Source organism: Myotis daubentonii, chromosome 3 (genome assembly GCF_963259705.1).
Source record: "Myotis daubentonii chromosome 3, mMyoDau2.1, whole genome shotgun sequence".
Lineage (NCBI taxonomy): Eukaryota > Metazoa > Chordata > Mammalia > Chiroptera > Vespertilionidae > Myotis > Myotis daubentonii.
In genome coordinates, this window is record NC_081842.1 from 156,277,584 (window position 1) to 156,292,391 (window position 14,808).

The 14,808-nt window shown below is 41.3% G+C and overlaps 1 protein-coding gene across 1 annotated transcript in view; it reads right to left on the reverse strand.

Moving 5' to 3' along the window:
* Positions 1-14,808, reverse strand: part of DNAI3 (dynein axonemal intermediate chain 3) — an 87,808-nt gene that overhangs the window by 11,823 nt on the left and 61,177 nt on the right. The window contains exons 17-19 of the mRNA XM_059689013.1: positions 8,590-8,720; positions 6,389-6,452; positions 2,951-3,081 (exon numbers count right to left, since the gene is read on the reverse strand). Coding sequence (XP_059544996.1) covers positions 2,951-3,081; positions 6,389-6,452; positions 8,590-8,720 — 326 coding nt within the window. The remainder of the gene's footprint in view (positions 1-2,950; positions 3,082-6,388; positions 6,453-8,589; positions 8,721-14,808) is intronic.

Below are 14,808 nucleotides of genomic sequence, written 5' to 3' on the forward strand. Positions count from 1 at the left end.
AGTGGGAGGGTTAGAAGAAAAAGATATACAGTGCAACAGTGCTCAATGAGACATTCTGCGTGTCGGATAATTGATTACAGCACCATATATTTGTTGGTTATACATACTATCTTTGAATTGTTTTGCACCAGGAGTCAGTGCAACAGCACTGCAAAAAAGTTAATAGATAAGAAACCTATCAACCTTTTATAAAAAATGCCATGATTTATATTTATTTATTTTTGCAGCCTTGTAATGGAGAATCAAAAAAATAAAAAAGCAAGTTTGAATGATAAAGGAAGTGGAAGTAGCAGTAGCCGACCCTTTCAAGACGTATGGACCGAGATGTACGGGATTGTCTACAGAAACAACAGATCATTGTGAATACTGTGTAGTGAAACACTAGTAAACAGAATGTGGAATGTAAAGAGACATTTTTTTAAATATATTTTATTGATTTTTTACAGAGAGGAAGAGAGAGGTATAGAGAGTTAGAAACATCGATGAGAGAGAAACATCGATCAGCTGCCTCCTGCACACCCACCACTGGGGATGTGCCTGCAACCAAGGTACATGCCCTTGACCGGAATCGAACCTGGGACCCTTCAGTCCGCAGGCTGACGCTCTATCCACTGAGCCAAACCGGTTAGGGCATAAAGAGACATTTTGAAACTAATCATTGTCAGCTCTTAAAAAAAAGTATCGATGAAAGGAAGGAATACATTTCTAGGCAGCTACACCTCTATAAAAGTCAATCAAATGCCATCATTAAATTTGTAAGATGCTCTACAAATTTAACATCAGCAAGTTACTGTATTGCTCACTCTATAGCTCAGCATGGAAAAGCCCTCAGTGACAGAGAATTTATTAAGGAAATATTTCTAAGATGTGTACCAGCTCTATTTCATGATATGAAAAATAAAGATGATATTATTAAAAGAATTTCTGAGTTACCACTCAGTAGAAATACTATTAAAGACAGAATAATAGATCTTAACAAAAACGTACATCAATTAAAAAAAGACTTAAATAGTTGTAAATATTTTTCTATTTCTCTTGATGAAACTACTGATATCACATCAAATGCTCGGTTGGCCATTATTGCTAGATATTCTGATGGTCTCACAATGAGAGAAGAGTTGATAAAGTTAGAATCAGTGCCAATAAGTACATCAGGAAATGAAATATGTAAGGTTGTTATAAAAACATTCAGTGACCTAAACATTGATATCTCTAAAATTGTGTCAGTCACGACAGATGGGGCACCAAATATGGTGGGAAAAAATGTGGGATTCCTGAAATTGTTTATGGAAGCTATTAGACATCCACTTGTACCTTTTCATTGCATTACCCATCAGGAGGTGTTGTGTGCCAGATCGGGATTCTCAGAATTGAATGATTTAATGTCAGTTGTAACAAAAATTGTGAATTTCATAGCTTCTTGACCCCCTCACAAGCGAGAATTTTCTGCACTTTTACCGGAAGTTGATTCAACCAACAGTAGACTACTAATGTTCAATAATGTGAGATGGCTGAGTCGAGGTAAAGTACTTGAGCGATTTGTGGAGTGCTTTGAAGAAATTACGGTATTTATTGAGAATAAGGACCTGGCAAACTTTCCTCAGATCAATGATCATAAGTGGGTCAGCAATTTGATGTTTTTAACAGATCTCTCTGTTCATATGAATGAACTGAACTTAAAATTACAAGGTTTTGGCAAAAGTATTGACGTTATGTTTGGGTACATCAAATCTTTTGAAAGTAAACTTAAAATTTTCAAGCAAGATATTGAAACTAAAACTTTTAAGTATTTTCCTCGGATAAAAAAGTATTTCGAGAAGGCCACTACAATGAGTGTAATGGGGTCCATACTTATGTACCAGAATATAGTAAACTTGTTATTTGAACAGTTCAGTGAAAGATTCAACCAATTTAGAAGCCTAGAACAGACCATTAAAATAATTAAGTATCCGGATGTAGTTGTTTACAGTACTTTGGAATTAAAGGATTTCCAATGGATGCAAATTGACGATTTAGAGATGCAACTTGCAGATTTTCAAGGTAGCATTTGGACTCATATGTTTGTCGACTTAAGGTCGAATCTTGAAAATCTGGAACGAAATCATTTGAATAATGAAGAGTGCAACTACGAACAAGAAATTTTGAGTGCTTGGAACAGAGTACCTGACACTTTTAGCGACATAAAAAATCTAGCGATGGCTTTGCTAACAATTTTTTCATCAATATATTTTTGTGAGACTTTGTTCTCAGCATTAAATAATATTAAAACGAACAAAAGAAACCGGCTAACTGATGAAGTTAGCGGTGCTTGCTTGGCCTTGAAGTGCACCAAGTATGAACCTGCAATTGAAGGATTAGCAGACAAACTTCAGCACCAAAAAAGTCACTAATTTCTAGTTTTCATACCATTTGATTATCATTGTTTTTATTATTATTTTTTTCCTAAATGTACATTGTTTTTCTGTTTTTGTTCATTTTATACATATTTTTTGCTTGATTTTTCTTTGTTAAATGGCATTTACATATATAAAATAAATATCAAAAATATAAATCTTTTTTTTACTATGGTTGCAAATATCAAAAAAAAAATTATGAATATTTCTATATGTGACAGGCACCAGAGTTAAGTTAGGGTTTTCAAAATTTTGACATGCCGAGCTCAAAAGGTTCGCCATCACTGCTCTAGTGTATATATAAAAGAAAAGACTGTTAGCTTTCAGAGAACAAGTGACTTGTAAATGTTTCCTTCCCTTAGGAAAGAAAAGCAAATGGTTGGGTTTTCAAAGGGCTTATAGCAGTTCTGCCTACAAGCTGGAGCCAGCCCATCTGTTTCAATTTCTCTAAAAAGTGCCCCAAAGGCACTGTTATGTCAGAACAGTCTGTTGTTCCTATTGTTTTTCTCAATAACAAAGGATCACACACCCATTTCTCCATGTTGCAAGCAACTTACCATGACACCTTCCTTCCAGATGGCCAGGTTCCATCCCCCAACGGTGAGGATAATGTCATTGTAAAAGGGTGACCTCTGAACAGTGTGGATGGCACCATCATGGACGGTGTTGAGGCTCAGGGGCTTCCTTGCTGTTGGGGTGGGAAAGGCCATTCCATCTTTAATAACACTGTACACATTTCTGCAATGAAGAATGAAGTGACTTCCACTGGACAGACAGGTCTTGATTAATGAGATCCAAGAGTAAAGAACCAGAGGTCAGTTGGGGTGAATGAATCAAGGAATAGCTCCTCCTCTTTTTATAAAACGTCCATGGAACTTCCCATCAAGGACACATTTCAGAGGAATGCTTCATGTTCTTACTCATTTATTCACTCATTAATTCACTCAATTTGTCAACCAATATTTGTGCATTGCCTATATGTACCAGGTACTATATCTTAATTTTATTTTTTAAATAAAATAAACATTTTTATTGATTTCAGAGAGGAAGGGAGAGGGGGAGAGATAGCATCCAATCTCCTCCACACCCCCTACTGGGGATGGAGCCTGCAACCCGGGCATGTGTCCTGACCTAGAATTGAACTGTGACCTCCTGGTTCATAGGTCGTTGCTCAACCACTTAGCCACACCAGCCGGGCTCTTCTTAAGTTTGTAGAGGGCAGTAAGATTGAGTCTGGTAATCCCAGTGTGAGACATATAAAACAAACGGGGACCAGGAGGTTACAGACCATGCAGGGCCTTGCAGGAAAGGTGCTCAGCTTATATTCTCAGTGTAACATGTTCTAATGAGTGCTTCAGGCCTAGAAGACAATCTGAGTGAAATTTCCAGAAGATTGTCTGCTGTGGGGAGAGCAGATTGGCAGCAGGTAAAAGCAAAGAGGGAACACCAGAGGGGGTTAGGTGGTAGTTCTAGTGAGAGTGGATGCTGACTTAGATGAAGGTCCAATGGAGAAGAGTAGATAATCAAGACATATTTGCAAGCTGAAATGGACAGGGCTTGGCGATGGCTTGGGTAGGAGGGGTGAGAGAGATGACGTGCTGAGAATAACAGCCAGGTTTCTGGTAAAGCATGGCTCCGTGGAGTTTCTATTTCTGGAAACTGGGAAGACCAGTGGAGGAGCAGGCTTGGACTTAAAGATCAAGACTTCCCTGTGGTCTCTGCCCAGGCCTTGGGGCTTTCTGCCACTCCGGTGTGTTCACTGTGCCATTGCTTGGGTTCCCTTTCCCGCAGGCCTGTCCTCAGAGCTGGATGTATTCCACTTCCTGCTGCCCACACCCACAAGCCCCAGGGAGGGCCATGGCAAGTCTCGCCAATAAATGAATCCAGCCCTGTTCTCCTGCCAGAGTGATCTTCTCATTATACAGTGACTCCAGGGGAAAGCCCAAAGCTCTTAGGAGGGCACTAGAGTCTCTTGGCCTAACTGTCCCTCCTGCGTCTCTTCTGCTGCGGTTGCCCTTTCTATTGCTTTGGTTTGGCCTTGAGATGTCCCTGTTTCCTCACTGTCCCCTGGTCTTTCTCCATCTTCTCCGTTTGGAAAACTGCAGTGCACCCTCCAGGACCCTGCTCACCTGTGTCTCGCTTCAGCGGGGCCTCTTCTTAAGAGCCCAAGGGAATCAGCCATCATTTGTTTGTGTGTTTAACCTTACCAACAGATCATGGGACTCCTCGAGGGGAGGATCGTATCTTGTTCATCTTTATATCACCAGTGCCTGGCACATAGTTCATCTTTATATCATCAGTGCCTGGCACTTTCATTTGATGAATAAATGAGTAAGAAAGAAAGATCAAACAAACATCAGGGAGGTTCAAACAGAAAGCTCTTGGCTTTTAAATTTATTGTCACTGATTATTCTATAAATGGAATAAAGTTCATAAAAAATTTAACTAAACCAGCTCTGGGCGATGTGGCTCAGTGGGTTGGGCATCATCCCAGGCATCAGAAGGTTGCCGGTCGATTCTGGGTCAGGGCACATGCCTGGGTTTCGGGCTCGATCCCCAGTAGGGGGTGTTCAAGAGGCAGCTGAGGGATGTTTTTTCTCTCCCTTCCTCCCCCTTCCTCCCTCTCTCTTAGAAAAACAATATATTTAATAAACAATGAAACCTGCTTGTCATGGGCCTCCTCAGAAGCAGTTTAGGAAGCGGGAGGTGAGGCCTCCAGAAAATCCCCGAGGTCAGGAGGGACCAGTGTCCACCTGTGTGTTACCAAGTCATGGCATCAAGCTTGTGTCCCAGGGTGTGGTGGAGATGCTGCCATGTTACACGGTGCCTGGCATGCAGTATGTGCACAGCGAACATTGACAAATTATTGAATAAATAGAAACATGAATAAGCATAAAAGTAGTTGATTGTAATTCATTGTATCCAATACATCATTTTTAATTCAACTTCAAATCACAGAATCAGGAATAAATGCATGCGCTTGGGTCACAAATTCTCTCTCAATGCCCCACTCCTATCAATAACACACATTTGGGTTTCCGGTCAGGGGACACTATATTAGAAAAACAGGGATGCTTTTGTTTCCAGATTAAAATAGCTACCTGGAGGCAATGCTGACAAAGCAGGCCTTCCTAGGTCTGAGGTAGCCGCTTGTCTGGGAACCCAACGCAAAAGGAGTGAAGATCGAGCCCCAGCTGCTGTTCCCTGCGGGCTGTGGCTCTGACCTCCAACCCTGTCAGTCACTCATGTGGCCATTTGTCCAAACACTGACGGGCTGGCCAGCTTCCCTTGGGCAAACCTAGCCCGGCTGCTCCACCTCACTGCTGTGCGGTGTTCCAGCCGTCCCAGGAGCTACCTCTTCCTGTGCTTACCGTTGTTCCATGGGTGGAACTGTGGTTCAAATATATTCTTATGCCTCGAAGATCCCAAAGCTTTAAAGTAAAGCAGTTGTCATTGTAGGCAACCCCAAGGCTCTGACAAGGAGCTTTGCTTGTTGAGGAGCCTGAATGCTGACTGATTCTGCTCACACCTGGGTGTGACCCTCACCTCTCTCTGCTCAGCTGCCCCAAATCCCCGACCCCGAAGGAGGGTCCTGCAGGTACTTCTCCCATATGTTCCCGAGGGCTTCAAGAGCGTCATACATTTAGCTTATAACCTCACACTGACTCAGATTCCTCACATAGATGAACTACCAGGTTGTTGAATGATTGAAACAGTGTGGTTATTTTTAAAAATTGTGCTCTCAAGTTTTGGTGTGAAAACAAATCACCTGGCGAATTTTATTAAAATCCACAGATTCAGGGGCAGGATCCAGGGTTCTGTGTTTCCAACACACTCTCAGTTGAGGCCCTGCCTGGTCTGAGGCCCTCACTCTGAGTAACACGTGTAGAGTCAGACCCTCAGGGGCCCTCCCTCCCATTAGCAAAGCCGGGGTTATCAGTACTTTGTTCAAAAAGGCACAACCTATTAATGATGGAACACTCATCCAAACTTACTCATCAATCGGCCAGTTTCAGGGTCTCTTTCCATTTTCCAATCTGAGTATAACACTTCACCTTCCTAAAAATATCACAGATTCCTGGTAAGTACAATGGCCACTTAAGGGACAATCCCCTCTCTTATTCATGTGCTAAGACTGATTGTAACAAACGCAGAGCAACAGGTGAATTTAATCAAGTGATAATTTGGTACAGTGGTGGGAAAAGGCTCAAAATGATTACTTGAGTTTATCTCAAACAACAACAAGAAAATGAGTTTGATGAGTTTTTATCTACACACAGTGACGTGGAGAATCATCTATTATGGAGATCATCTATGTACACAAGTCTCAACTGCTGGGTTTCCAAACGCGTTTGTTTTCAACAGGAAATTGTCCCGATGGACTGAAAGCTCCAGGGAGAGAGGGGTCTCGTCCAACTTAGTGATTTATTCTCAGCATGCTGCACAGCAGTACTGAGCAAACATTTGCGGGATAAGAGTGAAAGAGGAAAAAAGAATTCATAATATGGTACTCATTACCATTTCAAGTTGAGCACCGGAAACAAAGTTCCACCCAAATGACATAATAAGTAATATACACTCCAGTTCCACCTCTGACCATTTTCGGGGGAGGGGAAGGTGTAGAGAAGAGGCAGAAACAGCAGCACAGATGGGAAGGACAGAACCAGCGAGTGGCAGAGGTGGGAGCAGTTTAGAGGAAAAAATTCAGTCCCTCCAAATTTCGTCTTATAGATGCAATAACCGAGACTCAGAGAAATTTAATGACGTACTCAAATGCAGTTTCCTAATTTCAATCCCCCCCCCCCCCCCGACACACACACACAGGTATAATAAGAGAAAAACACAGAGAAGGTTGTATAAAAATAGAAGTTGAGAGGATTCGGAGGAGAAGATGGAACGGGATGTGTAGGTGAAGGAGGGGAGATGGGAAAACACTTGATTAATGCAAAGTGAAGGATAAGCCGACTGGAGCCAGGGCCCACCCATTTGCTCATCTGCCCTTTATTCATCCGTGTTAATTCATTTAACAGAGGCCTGTGTTTGGTGCTGGAAACGCAGAGTCAGAGGACAGGTGCCCCCTCCATTCATGGCCGCAGTCTCAGGGCACAGACAGACTGTACATGTCTGGCCCAGGCCCTGCGGCACGCCCCCTCATAGTCACCATTCACTGAGCACCCAGTGTTTGCCAGAAATGCTAGGAGCTTTATCTTTGTGACGGCAGCCCTCACCAAACCCCGTTAAGAGAGTTACTGATAGCTCCCGGGTCTCATAGCTGCTACATGCAGCACTGAAATTAAACCAAGTCAAAGCAGAATAGTTTGAATCAGGTCAATACATTTGTGTCGAGTGCCCATTACATCAGCAGCCACAGAGCTGGAAACCTTCACGTCTTTCTCCATCCCGCTACCTCGTTCTGATAATTCCATTCCTTCAACCTCCGTGTTGATACTCTTGGCACCTTGGTCAAGCCCTCTTTGTCTCTGGATTGGCCCCTCCTGAAGTTCCCCTCAGTATGATCTCTCTGCCTCCAGGACACCACTCCTTCCTGCTCAGCCCTGCACCAGCCAGCCCAGGTCCCAGAGCGGGATTAGCCCTGCCAAGGGTTGGAGAAGGTCATTCCACTGCAATGTCAGCGGCCTCATGAGGGCAGGGGATTTTGTCTATTTTATTCACTGCTCTCTCTCCTGGGCCAAGAACAGTGACGGGCATATAGTAAATGCTCAATAATATCTGTTGAATGGTGAAGGAAGTTAATTTCAAACCAAGGGCTAAGTAGGCAGGAGTCTACTGTACAAGAAGAATGAACGAAAAGCCAGAGTGCGGGAGATTGGTGCAGACGGGGATGGAGAGACAGGAAGGAGGCAAATCATACAGAATCTTAGAGGCTACAGGGTGAGGTGTTCAGATTTTATTCATGTTTCACTGAGTCATCACTGAAGAGTTTAAGCAAATGGTGTTATGTTTTAATCTCTCTTTTTAAAAATTTCAGTTATTGATTTGAGAGAGAGAGAGAGAGAGAGAATCTATGAGGTTAACAATGGAGGTTAACAATTTTAAGTGCAAATAAGCATTTTAAAATATAAAAGGTATAACTATTGTAAGCTTTCATAAAGCAAACATGAACAATAGGGGTTATCATCACATATTTCAATGTAATTAGAAATATTCATTTTAAAAACAGATAATTCCAACTCACCTCTGTTCCCACAAAGAACTTTGTGCAGAAGTCCTCTATCGGCCTGAGGAGATTGGCCAACCCACTTTCCAGGTTCTGGTACGGGTTCATTTCTTCAGTCTTTACGACTATGTTCTGAACTAACACTTTCTCTTTCAGAGGAGTATGGAGAGAAGAAACACATATTTACAGTGAATGATCTTTAAAAATATAGTTAGTTTATATTTTCTGTCTATTGCCTTACACATCTGCCCCCTAACCTCCAAGGTGGGATGAGTGAAAATCCCAGCATTTTGAGGCCTCTAGTTTCGCAGTGGAACGTTTTGGTTTTTTTTTTTCTTTTTTCAAAACAAAGCTTATGTAAGACCCCTGTATGTAAAACTGGAGGAAGCTGCATTGCTCTTTGAAGTATTACCCGGGTGGTAATGGGGAGACCCACCTGCCTACTTTGCAGGGGCTCTGAAAGGGTTCATGGCACATTTGAAAACCATTTCGCCTAGTCAGTTTGGCTCATTGGCTAGAGCGTCGGCCCGCAGACTGAAGGGTCCTGGTTTGATTCTGGTAAAGGGCACATTCCCAGGTTGCGGGCTCGATCCCCAGTTGTGGGTGTGCAGGAGGCAGCCGATCAATGATTCTCTCTCATCATTGATGTTTCTATCTCTCCCTTCCTCTCTGAAATAAAAATAAAAAATATAAATATATATAAACCACTTCTATGTATTTCCACCATTGCAAAATTATTTATAGTAAAAATTGGACACAACATATCCCCTGGGTTATATCACCCTTGATGTGCTCAATAAGCTTTTCTAATGAGAAACTCCTGTCATTTCTATTCAGTTGGCATCAAACGGAAGTTTTTCAAAAAATTCAAGATCAGTTTTTTTAAGTGTGAAAATTCTTTTAACTTCTAAAAAATAAATCCATCTAGAATGTATTACTTGTTTGTCATAAGCACAGCATATATTACATTGTTTGTTTTCTGATTAGCCTGGATTTATTATTTATGAATATCAATGACTGCACTGTATTATGGCTACAACTATACATGTAAACAGTAACAGCAGAGCTAATCTGGGGGCTGAAATTCAAATGTCATCTGAAACTTCTTTCTTTTTAAAAGTATCTGATGTCATTTTGTTTTAAAACAAATACATTTTTATGATCTAAAATTAATAAATGTTACTTAGTGAAGCTTTGGAAAACAGAGAAAAGCATGAGGAAAATTACAAAACGTATTCATTTTCATACCTACCAGAAATAACCACTATTAAAATACTCATGTATTTTTTCTAGTTTCTTTTGTGTGTGTGTGTGTGTGTGTGTGTGTGTGTGTGTGTGTGTTTTAAATTGGGTATGTTAAGTGCTGTATCCTACTTGTCTATTCTCTTAAAGATATATCTTGGACACTTTTCCAGGTCACTTATTAGTTTTTAAGAAATGTGATTTTTTAAATTTGAGGGAAAGGTGGTAGAGAAAATGAGCTCACAAAACCCTCCTCACCACATCTCCTCAATATAACTCCTGGGTTATATCACCCATGGGAAAACAAAAAAAAAAGAACATAAAAACCAACCAACAAACACATAAATGAAAACTAAAATAGGAGAAGAAAACACCAGCTATACTAAAAATATATATTACATTTCAAAAAATCTTTAGCATAATTCTGGACAAAAGTAAAAAATAATTATCATGACTTAGGTAACCAACACTTCCATTGTTTGGGATCTACGTGTTTTGAGGGCCCCCTTTTTCCTTTAGCTAAGACATTAAAAACAAGGATCCAAGTTAAGCCAACCATGGATCCAGATCTTTAAATAGCTGTGTTACAAAGTGTCAGTCAACATTTAGAAATAGCGAGGCACATTCAAACGCATTGTCCTTACCTAAAGGTACTCATAATACATTTAGCAAGAGCAAACTGGCATTGTGTATCCATTTAATATAGAAAATTAAAGTCATTAAAATATTTATTTCAAGTTCTTCACTCTTATTTCAACGTCTGTTTTTCTCTTTTTAATTAATATACATAACTACATTAGTAGGATCTCACTTATATGTGGAATCTAAAAAACAATATAAAGGAACAAACAAAACAGAAACGGACTCACAGATACAGGTAACAGACTGATGGTTGCCAGAGGGGAAAGGGGTTGAGGGTACTGGGTGAACAACATAAAGGGATTGAGAAGTACAGACTGGTAGCTGCAAAATGGTCACGGGGATGTGAAGTGCAGCATAGAGAATATAATCAATATTATTGGAATAACTATGGTGCCACTTGGGTTCAGGAAATGTCACAGAGAACACTTTGTAAAGTATGATTGTCTCTAGCCACTATGTTATGCTGTACACCTGAAACCAATACAAAATAATATTGAATGCAAACTGTAATTGAAAAAAAATTATATAAAGAATGTAAGCCGTGCTTAAAGTAAAACAGGCTGTAACGGGGTTAGAGACCAAACCTAATAAAGCTGGCATACAAATTGGGGGGAAAAGTCTCTGTTCGTAGAGTAGAGCACCTATATAATTTGTAAATAAACACATGTTCATTGGGAGTGTGTGCTCAAAATAGTTTCCTGAGGGGGGTGAAGATGGAAAATTTGGAGCCTTCGGATCTCACAAGGGAACACAAGAGACTGATGCAGGGGGCACTACTGGTAATGCCAGGGAAGAGGCATGTGTGAGATGCATTGCGAAGGACAACTTAATTATCCTGAGTGAGAGAGTGGACATGGGGGGCCTGAGGAAAGAGTCTGGGCGGGGGGCGGGGGATGAAAATTCTGTTCTGGGCAGACTGACTTTGAGGGAAAGGTTGGGTTCAAACCCAGGAGAAGGAGAGAAAGGAGAGGGAGGCTTCTTGGCAGAGGTAAAAGAGTAGACCACATCCCCAAAGGAGAGTGCGATGAGAAAGCACACAGCTGACGTTAGATTTCGAGGTACATTCAATGATGGGGCAGCAGGGTAAAAGGAAGCAGGAAAGAAGAGAGAGGAGAGAAGCTGAGGAAATATCAGAAAAGCCAAGGAAAGGGGCTTAGTCGGTCGTGTTTAATGTGGTAGAGGCAAAGAGGAGGTGGTCAAAGAAAAAGGTTATCATCAACGTTGTTTACTCAAACTTGACTGAAATAAATGGTCAGTTTATTCAATTCAACGCCATCCTTATAGGTCATGGATTTTCCATCACCGAGGAGAGTAAAATCAATAGCCGCTAACAATTATCGAAGGCTTACCACATGCCAGGCACGAAACTGTGTGCTCATGAACCATTTCATTCAATCCTCACAACTCAGGGTGGGTAAACATTAACCCTCCTTCAGGAGCGAGTCAGGGGAGGCTCAGAGAGGTTAAGTAACTTGGCCAAGATCTCAGACTCAGTGGTTAATGTTTGTTGTGGGTTCACGATGTGCTTGGTGTTCTTAGAGCTTTACATGTCTAAACCCATTTTATCTTCATAGCACCCTGTGCGGTGCTTACCTTTATCATTTACTCGCCACCTCCCCGCCCCATTTTCTCCTCTCTCCTTTCAAACTAGATAAAAAAGAAAAGGCACAGGGTGGTAGAGTAATTTGACCCGGTGACAGAATAAATTGTGGCTTTGGGATTTAAATCCAAACCACCGACTCCAGAAGCCACACCCTTAACCATTGCACCACATTGCTTAGAGGAATATGACACAGGCTCTGAAGGTAATCCCCAAAGAGGGGTTCCGAAACCATCACAGCAAAGGCTTCCTCTTTGGAATAAATATCGGACTTCTTAAAACCACTACTGCTCAGAAGGGCACTGCTATGACCTAAAATGGCAGGCAAAGCGTGAGTGGCCTATGGCCACGAGATGGCAACGGAGGACCAGGCCCTGCTGCTGAGACAGCGAGGCCTTGAGAAGAGCCGGGACTTGTGATTCACAGTGGAAGAACCACAACAGGGTCAGTAAGCAAAATGTGATGATGGAAAAGCATATGACTGTATTTTAGCCAACAGATCCAAGCCAGGCCAGAGTAGGTGGGCAGCTGTCGGTGTGCCTGAAGGAGACCCAAAATACCATAGTTAGAGCTCCAATAAGTCCCGAAAGCGAGTTGACTACACAGGAAGCAGGTCATGGCCATAGTCACTGCCTTTCGAGATGAGAGGCATGCTGTTGGCAAGCTCCCTGGCGATACCAGGTGAAATTTAATTCTGCCCCGGGCCTGTGGTGTTGTCTGTGACGTGGATTTCTAGACACGCGTAAGGGGGCAAGGCCAACTAGAGTCTCGGCTGAGAATCTAAAACATGTCCACTCCCTTCATGAACTGATTTAGCTAAATATACCTTTCTCTAAGAAACCCCCTGAAATGACTTTGTCTGGAAAGAGGAAGTCATTTGATGAGGAATATTCCTGTTTGACGACATTTGGGGCACGCTTCAAGGCTCTTCGTTTTAAACAGGCACGTCCTTAACTGGAGGCAGGTATGCACTTTTATGTATTTTAGTGTCTCTCCAACCAGAATGCAAACCCGTGAGAGGAGGGACTTGTCTTTTTCACAGCTACCTCCTCAGAGCCCGGCACTTTGCAAAACTTTAATGTTTTACATAAACACAGTTTATAGAGAGAGAGACATAACAGTGTAAACGTTATTCTTTTAAAAAGTAAAGGATCGCAATATTTTTATATAACGCTTCTGATCACATTTGGCATTCTGCATCTGTTCCATAAAGTTAGAAGTGCCTACACTAAAATGAAATATAATGTGCTTTCAGGGGGAAACAAGGCCTCTGTCATCTGAAATGGAACTGTATTTAGGCAGTCTTCAGAAAGACATAGCCTAGGAGTCTAATACTGGTAAAGAAATGAAGGATCAACAGAAATGACACTCATGTTATAAAGACATTCAAGTTTAGATACATTTGTTTTTAAAAAGTCATATCTCATGGTGAATTGTTAAAAACACACTTTAGAGAAACTTCCGCTGTGGCCAAGATGGAGCAATTAGTACTGCACTTAAGCTCTCTCACCTAAAGCAACCCAAACAGGCCGGATATATGAAATTATAGTTTTTCAAAAATTGGGCATTAGAACACAAAGAACATTCTTTAATCCCTGAGAGACAGAACACAAGACCGGGGGTGGGCTGGTGGTCCTGAGGGGGGCGTTGAGCAAAAAACTCATGGACATGGACAACAGTGTGGTGATTGCTGGGGGAGGGGGTGGAGGGAGGCGACGGAGGGTATAGTGGGGATAAATGGTGATGGACAGAGAATTGACTTGGGATGATGAATGCACAATACAGTGGACAGATGATGTGTTGTGGAATTGGGCACCTGAAACCTGTATAATTTTGTTAATCAGTGTCACCCTAATAAATTCAATAAAAAAGGGCAAGAACTAATCATGTCAAAAAGCACATTAAATCTAAATGTTCTAAATGTCTCAAAGACAGAGATTACCAGATTGGAGTTTTTAAAAGCAAGATCTATAAGAATGCATGTCAAATATAAGACACAAACAGGTAGGAAGTCAAAGGATAAAAAAAAAGATACACCATGCTAACACTAACCAAAAGAAAGCTAGATGGCTATAGCAATATTAGACAAAGTAGACTTCAGAATAAAGGATATTACCAATACATCAAGAGGATGTAATAATCCTAAACATTTATATATCTAACAATGTGACGCTCAACACCTTTAATCATTAGGTAGATGCAAATGAGATATCACCACACACCTTTTAGAAAGGTTAGATTTAAAAGACTAACAACTCTGTGGAAAAACTGGAACCCTCATACACTGATAGTGGGGATGTAAAATGGTACAACCACTTGGGAAAACAGTTTGACAGTTTCCTAAAAAGTTAAGCATAAACCTGTCATATAATCAAATTATTCCACTCCTAAGTACTTATCAAGACAATTGAAAGCATATGTCCAAACAAAGACTTGTGTATGAATGTTCACAGAAAATCAATTTGTAATAGTCTTACGCTGAAAACAATCCAAAAGCCCATCAACAAGTGAATGGGTAAACATCTATGGTATCTATACTAATAAAAGAGAAACATGGTAATTGGCATATGACCGCTACCCTTTTCATTGGCTAATCAGCAAGATATGCAAATTAACTGTCAGCCAAGATGGCGGCCGGCAGCCAGGCAGCTTGAAACTAACATGAGGCTTGCTTGCTTCAGTGACGGAGGAAACCAACGTTCCCCGCATGCGGCTGCAGGCCTCTGAGCCTGCAGTTTAAGAAACTCTGTAAC